The following is an 18,022-nucleotide window of genomic DNA, read 5'->3' as shown; positions in this document are numbered from 1 at the left end:
GACCATTGTAGCTAATATTTGGATTCAGGCCGAGTAGTATTTGTTGGGCGGTCGACATTAACAGCTACATGGACTATCAGAGCTAACAGTCTCTTCTGGATCTAGTATTTCTTCATGTAGTTCATCATAATCAGTCTAGCCAAGTGGGTGCTCTAAGCTCTTACCCCCTTTTCTTATTGTTAAAGTGGGATAAGACAGAATTCTTATCGCCATCAAACTTGAATAACTCTTCATCTTACTGATGAATATGAATGTATCTCACGCATTAAAGGAATGACTTATCATATTACAAAATGAAATCTGGTTTATCCACAATCAAGAGGCAGCCACACAATTGACAGATGTTAAATCCACATATAGTCTTCACTTTGGTTAATCCATTTCTTCGCTGTCTACGACTTCAGTTCTACAACATGTTTGTGTGAACACTCTTGGACGTCCACTCTACACAGAGAATTGTACTTTAATCAAAACTTCTTGACTGTGCTTTAGCATATTTGATATGCAATCTGTTGATTTCTGTTTATTCATTTGTTGTGCCTCAAAAGTAGTGCAAAAGTGTTCATTCCAGTTAGTTCAGTATAGGTTAACACACTAATAAATATGTGCGTCACAGCTTATACCACTCTTTCCACTAATCATTGAGACTGGAGATAAGATAAAGTATGTGTTTTCACAACAACCAACACTTTACACGACCCTATGAAAAGTTAGCTGTTAAAATTTGCTCCGTAATATGAGTGTTTCTCTTCAATACTCTGAAATTAGCCATTTAAGGTTCCATTAGTGCATCAGCTACGGACTGAATGAAAAATACTAATCTGTAGATAAGGTTTCAGTAGAAGACCAACAACATCCAGGGTAATTCTCTGTTTAATTCGACATTTCAACAGGTAGTATACCATATAGTATTGACACTAAGCTATTATAACTTTAATGTAGTCAGAAGGACTACTGAACATAAACTCAAGTTCATGTTACACCTTGATACCTTCCAATCATTGAGTTGTACAACACCTATAGAGTCTCGTGCATTACAGCTCTGGGGATCACCAGTTGATATTAGTTTCTTACATTTCTGCAAGTGAATACAAGTTGTTATTTCAAATTTCTTCATGATAGATTGTCTGTTTGTTTTGGAATTTTACGCAAAGCTACACGAGAGCTATCTACGCTAACAGTCCCGAATTTTACAGTAACACTAGAAAGGCAACTAGTCATTACCACCCACCGTCAATTCTTGGGCTACTCTTTTACCAACGAACATTGGGATTGACCGTACATTATAACGCTCTCACAACTGAAAGGGCGAGCATGTCTGGTGCAACGGGAATTCGAACTCGCGACCCTCAGATTATGAGTCGAACGCCTTAACCCACTTGGCCATCTCATGACAGAAAATCGACTTTCAATCGATAGCATCTGAAAAGTTTAAGCTAATTAAAGTACAAACATCAGGAAGTATCAGCAAAGACAAACTTTATAATAATTAATATTCTGTAGTAATGTTACCAAAATTACTTGTTCCTTATCCACTCTCTTATACTTTCTGTTATTATTATGCCACTCGATTCCATGAAGGAACATAGTAGGGCCGCAATCGCTTGCGGATTCATTAACAGGCTGGATTTTTAAGTGCGCAGATTGTTAGCCTACTGCACATCCCCCCACCAGGAGGAGAAACCTGAGCCGTCCCTAATTTTGCAGTGTAAGACTAGAGGGAAGGCAGTTAGTCATCACCACCCACCGCCAACTCTTGGGCTACTCTTGTACCAACGAATAATGGCATTGATCGTGACATTATAACGCCCCCACGGCTGAAAGGGCGAGCATGTTTAGCGCGACTGGGATGCGAAACCGCGACCCGCAGATTACGAGTCGCACGCCTAACGCGCTCGGCCATGCCGGGCACACTTTCTGTTAAACTGAAAGTACTTTTGAACTATATCGGATAAGTCCGCCAAACAGAACGTTCATTCAAGATAGGAAATTATGAAACAATGTTGAGCTTGTAATAACTATTTTTAAGTTAAGGAATGGCTAGAGTAAACCCAACGAAAACAATGTTTATTACACACTGAAGATAAAAGCACAGCTATGTGTGTTCTTGCTCAGGGAACAATAAAGATTCGCTTCTTCCTTAGTTTTCTCTCAATGAGCACACATTGAACGACCGATCAAGTTTACGTCAATATTAGAATCAGGATAACTAAATGCAAGGTATCTATTTTCAAAGCACAGATTAGAAATTTTTGTTTGTTTCTGGAAAAAGCCACATAAGGCTATCTTATATGTCTACCACAGGAAATGGAACTCCGGATTTTAACATTGTGAGTCAGTCTGTAGATTTACCGCTGTTCTTCCCGTGGACCAAATTAGAATTAAATAGTGACATAACAAATATACATTTCTGGTTTTAAAAACGATTGAAAACTAGAGTGCATTTGTTCTCCAGCTGGATGCTTTCCATAGTTACCACATTTTAGGCTTTATGATTATATTTTGATATTAGTGTTTAATAGTAAACCGATAATCTTTAAAATTGTTTTTTTTCCTTCATTTATATTGCAGAATCATCTTTGTGACAATAATTTGGTTTTTCTATTATTTATTAATTTTTTAGATGACGCTGTCGTTACAGAAAGAAAAATTGTATTGGGAATTTTCATTTGTAATTGGCTATCTCTTTTTTAAAATTATTATTTGTGATTTTCGCAAAGTTTGAAGCATTGATGTGCCGTGGCGAGATTGTACAAATGTCTGTTAAATTTCAATATTACAAGGTTTAATTGATATTTCGGAATTGTTCGTGTTTTGTCGTTAAGCCTAACTGGTAATATTACAAGATAAACATTTGTACAAACTCACTTCGCCACATCAGCTCTCAAATGTTAAAAGTGAAGAGTATTAAAGTTTTTGCAAAGAAAATTGGAAGTAATAATTTCTTTAAAAGTCTAATACCATTGATGTTTCACAGTAAAGTGTAATTCTTAGTAACGTTATAGTATAAAGTAAAGTTTTTCAATGATCACTTACTTAAAAGTTAGTAATTTGCTGTTGTAAAATTTCTTTATCGTAGGCTAAAGAAGTACGATGGCGGATGACGCCAGACATGGAAGTAATGCTGTTGAAGTCACTCATCATTTCAATGCTAAAAATGCTAAACTTATTGCATTGATTATTGTTGTAGGATTTCTTGTTTACCATGGCTTAATCCATGTGACTTATGGTGAGCAAGTTGGGCAATACTAGCTTAGTAGTATTTTAGTTTTTACTCACTAATTAAAGTTAGTATTATATATTAATTACAAAATAAAAGTGTAGTTAAATTACTCTGTGCTCTTTTGTTGCAACTTGCATTTGTCAAAAAATGATTTCAGTGACTTCAAATTATTTTATATTATCTGAGTATGATAACAATACATAGTTTACTGCTTATCACTAACACAAGCAAAATATCTTTTTTATCATTTAACAAGTTGTGACTTAATTAAGGTTGTGAAAATATTCCCAATTAAAACTAATATCAGCATGTCCAAATGCACTTTTTCTTTTGTACACATCATGTTTTTTGACATTATCCTATAAAATGTTAAATTGTGATTTTTCCTACCATAAAGTGAGATTTTTGTTGTTGCTTTTAATTTCCAACTTTAAGCAAAGTGGTAAACTGTAACAGGAAACAGAGTATGAAATGCTGTTTATTGTTTAATACAACCTTGCAAAAGCATAATAGCATTTATGAGTATTAAATAAAATTACATTTGAAAAATAAAAATAATGCATCACATCTATATTTAAAGTGTTCATAATAATAAAATTTAAAAATTCAGTGCATTATATTATTACATTACTGATAAAAGTGTATTACAGTAATACATTGTTCCAGCACTACTGATTAGCTTCCCAGTTCATGTAGCTATTGTTTTCTTTATTAAATTTAATAATGTTTCTTAAGCAAAGGGAAATAATTTATGCCAAGTAATGGCATTAATGCCATTGAAAATATGTTTATAATAAGTATTTAATGTATGTTTCCCTTGAAAAGGCTGCAGTATAAAATTCATATATCATTAGGTATTACTTAAGTTGCTGTTTTTATTGAAATGTTAAACTTAGTCATCAGTTATTCTGCCATATACAGTTATTAAAATTTCGTACAAATTTGTCATTTCTCTATAGTGACTACTATACTAGGCAAAATTATAAATTTATTTAATATCTGGAATCAACTGTTTTAATTGATTAAAACATCTCTAATTGAGATAGTTTTATTTATTTAGTAGAATAGTAAATTTTTTTATTGTTTTGGTATGGTATTTATGATGAGTGAACTGAAATGGTAGCAGCCTATTGTATAAAAGGTACAGAGGATGACATTTTGAGAGCCTTCTGTTTTCATGTGATGATAAAAAATGGAAGACTTTCAAAATGTGGTTAAAGGGAGGTATTCATTGCTTGCTTTATTTTTATAGTGTTTGCTGTGAACATAATTGCAGTTTTAACTTATGAAGCATAGAATGGCTATTTGTTTTTTTCATCAAATGACATTAATTCTGTCATCTGTTCTTTTTTGTACAAGTTGAGCAGTTATTAAATATTGATATAACATTCCTGCTTTTTTATTTTCTGCAGTTTTTAATTTTTATTGTTTCTCGTGAGACTTTCCTGGTTTTATGTGTTTTAAATTTGTAATAGTTAGTTGGTCTTTAGAGTATTGGAAGAAGAATGTAGCTTGAATATCTTTAATTTGATATGTTCTTTTGACATGAAGTAATGCTCATGGTTAGGGAACATCCTATTGAAGGCTTGCATTTTCAACTTACCTTTTCTAGAATTCAAATATATATCCAAATAGTTGTGGTGTGTAGTGAGCTATGAAAGGAAGGAAAATATCTTAGTAGTTGAGTGGTGCCTAGGTCATTGTAAAATACTATTTTGATCTCAAGTTCCTTTGAATAAGAGACTTTGGGATTATTCTATTCAAGCCCAAATCAGCTTCCTTAAGTTGAATGAGTATGAGACATCCTCAGTTGTGGACACAGTTTTGTACTCATAGCCCTTGACATAGCTGCTCTGTCTTGTTTTTGATGGTGTAGCACATTTTGTGTGACTACGTGATGAATGGTGGAATTGGGAACTGAACATTATTCATTTTTTATAAATATTAATGAACCATACAACAATCAGTATAGTGCAGACTAGAAGCAGTTCCTCAGTGCCCCTGCAAACCAAAATTAAGAGTAACAATTATTTTTATTCCTTGCTTTTGACATTTATGTGTGTTGCATATTACTCGCATTTTAACAGTATAAATTGCAACATTAAGAATCCGTTATGTTATGTTTTTTTGTGCCTATTGGTTGACAGCGGTTAAAGCAGGTTAACTTTCCAGATGGTCTTTGGCCACTTTTGGGAAAATGACTGTTTTAACACTATTTTCTGAAGCATCTGTACCTCAGCTTCTTATTGTGTCCTTTTTTCATTCATAAGGGCTGATAAAAGCTTATTAGCTCTGCCATATTGATAAAGAAATTAAAAATGGACATCCTGCTGATTAAAGTATCATGACAAGATTATAGCGAACTCTTGAATTTGAAGGCTATTCATTGAGGTCACCTCATATAGTTCTACGAATTAAACAAGAATTATTATACCCAAGAGGGATTTTCTTAACACTCCTGAGTTGGAGATAGTGGCTTAATTATCCAGTAAAGGAGTATATGTTGTCGAGCAAATCTCCACATGGAATATCTGATCTCAATTTTGATATTTACATCCACATACCTGTACGTTAATGTAAAGGCAGGTTATTTGAAATACAGAGTTTGGCTACATATTCCAGACTCTATGATATTTCATTGTTAAATGGCTTGGACATTCTGAAACATCTTGTTTGGTTTTTTAACCTTTTCACAAGTTTGTACTATAACCTTTGGTGCAATATGTGTACCTTCACAAAATTTGGTAACTTTAAGTAAATGTTGTAAGTTTTTTGTACACGAAAATTAAAATACTTTAATTTAGTTTTTTTACTAAAGATTTGTTTGTGAAAATACTTAATCCGTTTTGTTACTTGCCCGAGTGCTATGTGATTTTCATGTTATGATTAAAAACTATTCTTCATGCAAGAAATCTCTGTTGTTTGTATAATCTTTGAAACCTCCTAAATACATTTCAAATGTTTGTTTTTGGAACTTTTTATTTTGTCTTTTATTTTCTTTACCCAAACTATATTGGATCTTTAAATTTGACTGACCTCAAAACTACCATGAAAAGTTAGGAAATAGGTATAAATTAAGCTTTTTCCATCCCTGAACAATTACAAATTATAACTCGGAAATACAGTTGTTTAGTCTAAGTAGCTTAAATCTCATAATGTTATATATTGTTTTCATTATATTGACCTTTCAGTCATGCCTCGCTAACATTACAGAACTTGTATTGACGAGGTACATGTGCCCTCATGTTTCTGTATCCAACACTAAAACTGACCTCTAGTTGTTACAAAAACATATTTTGTATCTGCTTTGGTGGACTAACATTTGGTAAAGTATCATCACTTTTCAATTATTTTATATATTATCTATATATTATGCAGATTATTACTATTTATGTATAAGTTCCAAAACGTTTTTTTTGAAAGACAGAACAATAAAAAAAAGGTAAATAAACAATTCTCTTCTAGCTGTAACAGCCGTTGTACTCCTTTTCTGCCTGCTTTAGGCTGCTAAGCCTTTTCAAATTTCACATGTTGAGGATGTGAAACAAAATAATTTTTTCAGTTTTTACATATACATGTTGAAATAACCAAAACATAAATAACTATATCAATACCATAGAATTCTACTATAATTTATCTAGCCTATTATTTAAGCTGCATTTTGTCTTTAAAAAAATATTTTTTTTCAAGTAGGCTAAATCCATAACTTACCTGCATAGAAATTTTAGTTCAAAAGAACAAGATGGCTTCCAAGCACTTTAATAAAATGATTGAGAAAGTGACGAGGTGAACAGTCAGAGATTTCAGTTAGTTATTTAGATGTCATGCATTAAAGTAAATGTATATGAGACTTTTTTTGAAAATAGAAAAAGATGAATGGGGCCATTGTGTTTGATTTAGAAAATAAGCCATATTGCAACAAACAGAAAATGTATGAGGTCCTTATTTTATATCCTACCTTGCCAATATTGGTAGCTTGAGTTCCTAAATTGTATGTAAGTACATGCTTTGTATTTTGACATCACAAACATCTAATTTGAATAATTGCTGCATTCATGAAACCACATATCTCACAAAATTGATATTTACGTATGTTTTCTTAATATTTACATATAAATAATGAAATTACCTATTTTTTAATACTAAAATCTGATTATAATCTTCAGTTTGATACCAAACTTGTTGACATAAATTCATGAAATAGTAGTTCAATAAATTTTTAATGCAAGTCAACATCCACAATGACATGGCATTTGACCTGTGACCTGTCTTAGTTGAAGATGACTCCTACTTTGCCAAAATTTATATTTGTGTTCCCTGCCTACTATTCTTGCCATTAAGTATGAAAAAAAGATGATTCATCAACACTGTCATTTACAATTTTAAATGCCTCAGTGAGATCCCCTCTCTTATTTTTTTCAGAGAAACCAATTTTAAAAATCTTAATTTTTTTTTCATGTGACAGTTTCTCCATTCCAGGCACCATTCTGGTAAACCTCCTTTGAACCCCTTCCAACAGTTCAGTGTTTTTCCTAAGGTAAGGAACCCAAGACCGAACACAATGTTTCAGATGTGGTCTCTATGTTCTTTTCAGTTAGCTAACTTATCCTCACATCTGTGGAGACTTTTTTTTTTTTAAATAAGCATTTTATCTAGCTCTTTGTCAAAGGCTTTCTGAAAATTCAAATACACCAAATGTACACCATTACCTTCACCTACACAAGCAGCAACTTTTTCAAAGAATGACAAAGATTTGTAATGAAAGAATTTCCATTAGTGAAACCACATTGACAGTCCAATAAATTAGTAAACTTTGCAAAATGATTTTGCAAAGCATCTTTTACAAGATTTTCCAGAACTTTTCTCATAACTGATGTAAGAGTGACAGGCCTATAATTACTGGGACAATATTTATTTATGGTTGCCTTGATGATCATGAACTCTGAAGCATATTTTCTCCAACTCTTCTTTTTCCAAAGGAAAGCAATTTCAAGGCTCATAACCTATTTTGTGTGATAACCTTTTTACTCCAGGTATTATTTTAGTATCTCTCCTCTGTACTCTTTCCAACAGTTCACTGAAGTATTCTTTTTAAGTTTAGGAAATTAAGACTAAACACTATACTCCACAGGAGGCCTACCATGAAGTGTTACAGTGATATGATAACCTTTTAGACATCAGTATTTCTGTTATTACAACCCAAAGGCCAACAAAAGTACACTATTTGATGGTGTAAGAGACTGATCAGCCAAACACTTAATATTTTTTCCTCCTTAATATTATTCAGACTATTCTAACCAAATTTATATTGTAATTTCATTAATTTGTTGTAATTACAATTTGCCTACCATTTATTTGTCAATCAGTAAGAAACTTTGCAAGGTCTTAGAGAAGATAGTTAATGCTCATATTTTTTTGTTCCTTGAATCAAACAACTTGCTCTTACTCACTCAATTTGGTTCTGATAACAGTGCTACATCATGGATGACCTAATCTGACATGAAACCTTCACCAGGGAAGCTTTTCCCAATAGAGAATATCTTATTTCTATCTACTTTGAGCTTGAGAAGGCTTATGACACTACTTGGAGGTATGGCATTTTGCAGGACATCCATAGATATGGGTTGCATGGCCAATTGCACATAATTTTCTAAATGACAGGTGATTCCAAGTTAATGTCAGTTTCACCATTTCTTGTTCTTTTATGTAGGAACTTGGAGTTTCTCAAGGCTAATAGAAACTTGATTTTCATCTGTCAAGTGACGTGTTGTATAACGTTATGTTCTGAATATTATGTCCATGTCTTTCAGAGTACGAACAGCTTTTTATTTTATATTTTGTTTTCATGTTTATTCTTTATGTATAATTATAAAAACAACTAATGTGAAAATAACATTAGATTAAATAAAATGAATAATAATAAAATAAAAATGTTGTATGAGGCATGCACACAAGCTACATGTTCCAGTTATAGTAGCTCATGGGTAATCTTATTTAACAGCGTAACGTGATGTGCATGCCCCATGAGTGATTTACAACTTATAAGACAGTAGTTAATCATGGTTAAAAGGGCAGTAAAACAGAATTTAATTATAGATAGATGTATACTGTTATGAACTCATAGTTAATTAGGATAGGTGAATGTGGTTTTATGTAACAACACAAAATCATTTTTGAAAGAAAAAGGATAATTTAGATTTATTTCAAAATTTTTCTGGTGGATATGAAGTTAGTCAAATTTACAATTTCCATTTTGAGTGAGAGAAAATAACATGTAAACTATGAAGTTTTACTGGAAAAAAACATTTGAAATGTATTTAGGAGGTCTTAGGGATTACACAAAGGAAAGTTGAGATTTTTAAGATAAGGAAAAGTTTTTTTAATTTTGACATGAAAGTTACTTTGTACATGGAGTATTCAAAACAAATACTCAATATATTTATGGACAAATCTTTATTTTGTTAGGAGTATTTCACTATAAAAATGTTTTATTATGTTAAAGACTTCTAATATTAGGTGAAATACTGCCAAATTTTGTGAAGATATACACACTATATTGAAAGTTAGAAGTATTAAATCTACAAAGGCTTTAAACAAATGCAAAGCGGTTACACAGTTGGTCATATAGACTGACTCTGTGTTGAAAGATTTATCTGATTCCACCACACAAATGGATGGTTTTTTGTGACACCCAAGTCACAATTGTGCAAGTTTTGCTGCCACATCATCACTATGAGTGAGAATGGCGGAACCATTTTAGACATGTTTTTTATGTGTTTATCCTTTGTGTTGTACAGTGTCATAGGCAATGGCAATGCTGTTCAAATTGATTTTTTTTTGCTTTTTATGAACCATAGACTTTATTACATGGGTGTACATTTCATTTTTTATTTGATTTTCAATCCTTGTTTAGTTTGAACTTGATATCCATGTACATCTTAGTTTTTTACTTTTGAGATTTTTACTAGTTATTTAGCATATATAGCTTAATTGCTTTACATGAACAAATGCCAAACCAACCAACAAACAACTGATTTTTAAGTATTATTATAATCACAAATCTGTATTTTTTCTTTTTCTTTTGACATGCAAAATTATTCAGCACAGAATAAAATATCAACACTTATACAGTTTTTTTTTTCTTTATATTTTTACATGTATTAAGACACTGATAAAAAAAGAAAGGTTAAAAATTTTTTTTCCAGACAATACACCAGTAAAGGGACAGTAACAACATTCTGTGCAAAGAGTAATACACTAAGAGTAATGAACTGTTACAAAGATAAAACATGCTGTGTTCTTGTACGAGATCAATACGGGCTTATCCATTGGAGATTTTGAGATTATACTTCACGTGGCTTCTTGCTCATACCAAATTGTATATTAGCTCATAATTTGAGGAACTTATAAGAGAACAATTGGAAATTTGAAATGCCACATTACTTTCCAATAAGGGGATTGTCAGTTGTTTCAGTTATTCTTCAAGTTGAAAGTGGTAAACAAGCATATATCAATATTTTTAAAGTAATTGGCATATAATACAGCTACAGAACATTTTATTTCATCATTTGAGAGTCCCATTATTTATGAATATGCATTGTTCCAAGAAGTTACCTTAAAGCTAGTTGTGGCTTTGCAAATGTGAGTACTGATTTTTGGAGTGATAAAAACAAGGTATTATGGGTTTTGAGAAGAAGGCAAATGGGTTGGAAAACAGTAATCACTGAGGTAGGTAGTTGTCTTAAATGACTGCCCATTGCACCCATAACTAACAGGTGTTTGTATACATTTTTATTTTGTGATTTTAGACAAATGCCAAAAGTGACACAGTAAAAATATTGAGATTTGAAATACAATCAATGAAAGTTTATGTGTCGAGCCAATAAGCAATAAATTTTAAGCAAATCAGTGAGCACGATGTGTGTCTTTTTTTATCTTAATATTATGCATTTAAAGTTGTAACGTCTTTTTCTTTTATAATTGGAAAGTTGATTATTACATTTGCAATAAGTATACAGTTGGGAGCATTTTAAATAAAATCAATTAAAAAAAACTTCTGGCAAGCAATTTGAAAATTCCTCTCTTTAGGAATGAGAACTTCCAAAAGCTTTCCTTTTATTTGATCTTTTGAAATACTTCATTTGGTTTAGTAAGTAGTTTATTTCAAAATTTATAGAGTGATATCAGAAGTGTTCAATATTATGACTAAAGTAAATGATGAATTTAGGCAATGAACCTCAATAATTTGTTTGTCTCTCATAATGGTCACGTAATATTATGTATCTGTTATGTGCTACTCACAGGGTAAGTTCCCTTTTTTTTTTTATTTTCATTCGAAAAAAACCCATAAAAGATATTATTTTTATAGCACATTTATTGATAACTTAACCAGTTCAAAGTTGTTTCTCTGTAGACATAATTTTTAAATTTAAATTGTTGACGATACTTACTACACAGTGACGTCATTAACTTTACTGTAGTTATTCATAATTATGTTGATAGTGTAATATAATATTTGCAAATTTCTGATTTCTAATTGTGACATGAATGATTTAAACAGTGTTGTTTTTTTATTTTCATTTTTGGCAAGTGCAGTCTGCATAGCTGGATTAAAAAATGTTTGCCCTAACCTGCAATCATTGTATATGCTGTAAGATAGATTCTCCAAACACGTTCCCCTCAGTGTGGATTCCTGTACGTGGTGAGGGGAAGGTTCTGTTCTTTCAGTTTACCTCCTCTGGGATCTAAACATCCACTCATGTGTTTGCCGTGCGTGGTGACCCGTGAAGGGGATGAGAGGATCCTGGTGGTTGAGGGGTCCAACCCTAACACACCACTTTGGCCTTGAATTCCTGTAGACAGGCGGCCTTTGGGTGGCCCTCCTTGGGTCAGTTGGCTGGTCTACTTGGGATAGAGTCAACCAAGTACCAGTGTTGGAAGTTCTCAGTGGGTGTTGTAGACATTGTGCCTGATGCTGGTGTTTGGGTATAGTGCTCACGAAACCCTGGCATTGCTGCATTGTCCTTGCATGACTTTGTAGTGCATCCCCTTGTAAGGCTCCATGGTGGGTGGAGTCAGTGCATACCAAAATTTTTCTTTTTCCTATGGATCCTCCTTCAAAAAATTTAAATAAAATAGTGAAAAAACAGTCAATGGGTAAGCGACCACTTCTTGAAGACTCTGAACAGCAATCTTCAACATCTGTAACACACGAACCTCATTTTCTTATATTACATTTCTTTCAGAAAAACCTTTAAGGCAATTGTCCCCCTTTTTTATTCAGTAGGGACTAGAAGGACTTGCTGGCTCTCCGAAGTCAGTAAAGAAACTTCGATCTGGAGACATATTGGTTGAAATATCTACATCCCAACACAGTGAACTCCTCTTGAATTCAAAGGCAATCGCGGATATACCTATTGAGGTTACACCTCATGCTACTTTGAATTCTTCACGAGGAGTTATTGTTGAGAGGGCGTCCCCTAGTCAGAGATTTTCTCTGGTCTCTCCACTCAAGGAGTTTCTGCAGTGAGGCGCATCTCCACTCGCAAAGATGGAGTTACACTGCCAACAAATACCCTCGTTTCGACATTTAGTTCACCAGGTGCACCTGCCACCATCAAGGCAGGTTATCTAATTTGCAAGGTACGGTCGTACATTCCAAACCCTCTCTGATGTTTCCAATGTCAGAGATTTGGCCACTCAAAGACATCATGTCGTGGTTCCCTGACATGTGCTCATTGTGGTGGCAAGGACCACGATGCCTATGAATGTTACACGGACCCACATTGTGTCAACTGCAATGGTTCTCACCCTTCCTACTTTCATTCTTGCCCAAAATGGTTGGAGAAAAAGAGGTGCAGCGTTTGTAAATGACTCGTAACATTAGTTATCCTGAGGCTCGGAAATTGCTGTCCGCCACTCCATCTTGGACATATGCTGCTGCACTTTGTTCTACAACTACAGTGGGAGTGCAGACAGATCTCTCTGTGCCTCCAAGAGAATTGTTTTCAAAACAAATGAAAAGCCTCTTGACCTCCGTGGATAAAAAGGTTGATGAATCGACTTTTACACCCATCTCTGTTCCTCCCATACATTACAACAAATCTCAAGATCCACATCCTTAGGTTTCAGATACAGGCATTTCTTCTGATACATCTTTTTCTCCCACTCCAAGATGCAAAACAATCATTTGTTCACATCCTCAGTCACTGGAATCCCCTTCCAACAACAAAGACCTGCCCAGTCAACCCAGGGCAGGATCCATGGAGGTCGATAGATCTCCTCTGATTAAGGACAGTAAGAAAAAAAGAAGTGGTTGAAAACAGAAGGGTTCTCCAACCATTTCGCCTATCCGTCATTAAAAATGGCCACCTTGATACAATGGAACTGTCGAGGTTTACGTTCTAATCTGGATGATATCAAAACTGATTGCTTCCTACCATCCTGTATGTCTTTCCTTACAAGAAACATTTCTAAAACCGGCTGATACAGTCACCATTTGGCAGTTTTCTCTGTACAGAAATGACAGGCTGTGTGATGGTTGAGTACATGGAGGGGTGGCACTATTGGTTGATCAGCATATGCCTGCCCTGTCTTTGTCACTAAACACTCCCTTGGAGGCTGTAGCCATCCGTGTTTCCTTGGGTCATACCATCACTGTTTGTTCTCTCTACCTGTCCCCTGGAGAGGCATATGATCAATCAGACCTTGATACTCTCATTGAACAGTTGCCGTCTCCCTTTCTAATCCTGGGGGACTTTAATGGACATCATCCCCTCTGGGGAAGTGCTGTTATTGATAGGAGGGGTTCCTCTATGGAGCATATGCTCTCTGATCACAATCTTTCTCTTTTCAATACTGGTTCTTCCACGTATTTTCATGCACCTAGTCAGTTTTTTACCGCTATTGATTTCTTGGTTTGCTCCCCTTCATTATTCTCCCATTTTTCATGGAGGGTTGACAATACTCCACTAGGCAGTGATCATTTTCCTATACTTTTGAGAGAGACTGGCCGTGATCGATGCCACCCTACCTGCATGCTCCTCTGGATCAGATAGACTAGTCCACTTTCACTGCTCTCACAGAACTTGATCCTGCCATTGTGAATCAGCCATCAATAGATGACTGTGTGGCAGCGGTAACTGACTGTAATATATAAGCAGCTTCTCAGTGTATTCCTAAAACCTCGACACGTTTTCCACGGTATCCTCATCCGTGGTGGAATCCTGCTTGCCACTTGGCACGGAAGGCTCAAAAATGGGCCTGGGATACTTTCCGTAGGTATCCCACACTTTCGAACCGCATCGCTTTCCAACAAGCTTGTGCACATCCTAGGTGGGTAAGACGTCAAACCCAGAAGGAATCTTGGATTAAGTTCACAACAAGCATATCTTTTACCACCAGTTTCAAGGTCATATGGGACAGGATTTGAAAGGTCAGTGGGCACTACAATTCTGTTCCCCTCTCCATCTTACTCTCTGACGGCTAAGAAGTAGCTGATGGCCGAAGCATCGCCGATACTCTAGGTGAAAGCTTTTGCCAGGAATCTAGCACTTCTGCTTGTTCCTCCACCTTCTTGGCCATCAAGACTCGGGCAGAGTGTTCACCTCTTTCCTTCGAACTGTCTCTTTGATTATAATTGTCCCTTTACACTGATGGAACTGAAACTGGTCCTTCATCAGTCTGGCAGTACATCTGTTGGACATGATGATATACACTATGACATGCTGTGCTATCTCTCTCCTGCTTCTCTTGATATTCTTCTCATTGTTTTAACTGAATCTGGTAGGAGAATGTTTTTTTTTTATGCATGGTGCCAGGATATTATCTTACCTTTCTCTAAGCGGGGTAAAGATCCCAAGATTCCTTCAAACTACCGTCCAATTGCTTTGAAGCTGTCTCTGTAAGACCTTAGAGAGGATGGTTAATGCTCGTTTTGTTTGGTTCCTTGAATCAAACAACCTTTTTTTGCCCACCCAGTGTGGGTGCCGACGACAGCACTCCACCATGGACCACCTAATTCGACTTGAAACATCAGAGAAGCCTTTCTCAAACGCCAACATCTTGTATCAATATTCTTTGGTATTGAGGAGGCTTATGACACAACATGGGCGTATGGCGTTTTGCGAGACCTCCATACATATGGGTTACGTGGCCATCTACCCATGTTTATTAAAAAAATTTTAATGGACAGGAGATTCCAAGTTCTCATGTATTCGACACTTTCCCGTTCTTTTGTACAGGAACTTGGGGTCCCTCAGGGCTGTGTTTTGAGTATCACACTTTTCAGTAGAAAGATAAATGCTATCACTGAACAACTCCCTCTCACTGTTGCAAATGGGTTCTATATCAACGACTTTCACATCTGGTGTCAATCGTCGAACATGAGATATATTGAACGAAAACTACAAACTGCCCTCAATCGTGTACTGAAGTGGACTACAGCAAACGGCTTTAATTTTTCTCTCTCTAAAACCATTTGCATGCAGTTTTGCCGCCAACGGGTATTCACCCTGATCCTGAACTCTATATTGGTGACGTTTTGCTACCAGTGGTCCCTGAGACCATAAGCTGACCTTTATACCACCGTAAAGCAGCTATGGGTCAAATGCACAATAGCACTGAACATCCTCCATGCCCTCTCTACTGCCAGTTGGGGAGCGGATCGATGTTCTATGTTAAAGATATATCATGCTCTTATTTGATCAAAACTTCGACTATGGATCAATGGCCTATGGCTCTGCGAGACCCTCGGCCTTAAAGATGCTGAACCCCACTCATTATCAAGGACTTCGACTCTGCACTGGGGCATTCCACACCTGTGCAGAGAAGGTTCATCAGATTATACGTATAAGCTCTGAACTGGGGAGGTGTGGAATGCCAGTCTTTGCAACTGTCTTTACTATATTCTTTGAAACTTCATTCCTTACCAAAGCCTCCCACCTGGGGTTGTGTTTTCCTTTCTCAGTGGGCCCTACTTTTTCAGAACAGACGATCTGCCATTGGTCCTTTTGGCCTTCGCATCCAGGCGCAATTGGATGAATTGGGTCTGTCCTTGGATAACATTGCAGAATCCACTGGTCAGTCCATCCCACCATGGCTTATTACAGTCCCCAAATGTGACCTTTCTTTAAGCCATCTGAGAAAGGCAGATTCTCCCGATTGGAAGTACCGTCTTTTATTTACTGAACATCTTTCGAACAATCATTCCATTCCAATTTATATGGATGGTTCCAAATCAAGTAATTCTGTGGGCTCTGCCATGGTTTGTTGCTATTCAGTGGTTGCGTGCAGAATCCCCTCTTCAGCTTCTGTGTTCACTGCTGAACTGTACATCATATCTCTTGCTCTGGATCATATTGAAGCTGAGCAGTACTCCAACTGCACTATTTATACTGACTCGCTTAGTTCTCTACTGGCCCTGGAATCGCTTCACGTTGGCTCACACCCTGTTCTCACTGATATTCAAAACCGACTGGCCTATTTTTCATTAACATCTACTTCTATCCAGTTTTTCTAGATATCAGGCCATGTTGGTATTTGCAGGAACGAGCAGCTAAATCTGTCTGCTTGGCACTATCACCACTGTGCCTATTCCGTATATGGACTATGGTCCTGTATTCAAGGCTTGGCTCCGTGCCAGCTGGCAGTCCACTTGGAGTGAGCAACGCAACAACAAACTTTTACAAATCAAACCCAAAATTGGACTTTGGCCATCTAGCTTCCGTAAAGTTCGGAAGGAGGAAGTTGTTCTGACAAGACTATGCATTGGTCACAGTTTTTTAACTCATCATTTTCTTTTATCTGGAACTGTTGCACCAGTGTGTAGTTTTTGTAACGCTCAACTCACTTTAAGCCGCATTTTACTTTCTTGCCATCGTTACGACTCTCAACGATGGCACTATTTTAAATATGTTTTGTCCCAGAGTTTACCTGTAACATTGGACAGTGTTATTGGTGATGGTAATACTGTCCACATTGATGAAATTTTTAGTTTTTTAATGGCCATTAATCTTTTTAATCTCATTTAAGTGTTGGATATTTATTCATTACACCTTTTTAATTGTGGTTCCCTTTTCAGAGTCTCAATTTCTTTTGTTCAGTTTGAAATTGGAAAATTGCCAGAATATTAAATAACTTGACACCAGGACTGGAAAGGCCAACTTCAGGTGACTAATGCTGCTGTTTGAACTACCCATTAGTCGTCCTGGCGATTTGTTATTACAATTTTGCTGCATGTCTTTTAACAATTTTATTACTTTACCTTTTGGTACTGGCCATAATGACACATTACCCAGAACCAGGACTAAAAAGACCAACTTCAGGTGACTGATGGTGGTTCTTGTATTTACCTGTTAGTCTTCCTTGCAGGTTATGATCATTACCATTCTGCTACAGGAAGTCCTTTACAACTTTGTAGACTGGATGTCAACATTGGTTTTATGCCATTTTCTGTTTTTAATTGCTGTTTTGTTTTTACCTTCGTTTCCTTTTACGAATTTTACGCCATTTACTTTATTTTTACCTTTTTACAGGACATTTGGCTAATTGTTATTACGATTTTGCAATATGTCTTTTAAAACTTTTATTATTTTACCTTTTGATAATGGCTGTAATGACACATAACCCGAAACCAGGACTGGAAAGGCCAGCTTCAGGTTACTGACGATGGTTCTTGTACTTACCTGTTAGTCTTCCTGGCAGGTTATGATCATTACCATTTTGCTAGAGACAGCCCTTTACAACTTCTCTTACTCTGCTCTCTCTCTTAACATTGTAGATTAGGTATCAACATTGGTT

At 35.6% G+C, this 18,022-nt stretch overlaps 1 protein-coding gene across 5 annotated transcripts in view; it reads left to right on the top strand.

Annotated features, from left to right (window-relative positions):
• The first annotated feature begins 2,383 nt into the window (after positions 1–2,383).
• The window catches only part of LOC143253059 (N-acetylneuraminate (7)9-O-acetyltransferase), an 88,883-nt gene continuing 73,244 nt past the window's right edge, over positions 2,384–18,022 (top strand). For 2 of the 5 annotated variants that reach the window (XM_076506222.1, XM_076506218.1), the window contains exons 1-2: positions 2,384–2,671; positions 3,080–3,229. In XM_076506222.1, the coding sequence (XP_076362337.1) occupies positions 3,094–3,229 (136 nt within the window). In that variant the 5' untranslated portion in view covers positions 2,384–2,671; positions 3,080–3,093. Of the gene's footprint in view, positions 2,672–2,695; positions 2,935–3,079; positions 3,230–18,022 lie in introns of those variants that run through there. The other 3 variants (XM_076506219.1, XM_076506221.1, XM_076506223.1) reach the window with 3 other exon arrangements.

The sequence above is a fragment of the Tachypleus tridentatus genome, chromosome 6 (genome assembly GCF_004210375.1).
Source record: "Tachypleus tridentatus isolate NWPU-2018 chromosome 6, ASM421037v1, whole genome shotgun sequence".
In the NCBI taxonomy this organism is placed as follows: domain Eukaryota; kingdom Metazoa; phylum Arthropoda; class Merostomata; order Xiphosura; family Limulidae; genus Tachypleus; species Tachypleus tridentatus.
Note: the sequence above shows the minus strand (reverse complement) of the source record. Positions and strands in the feature narration are given on the sequence as shown.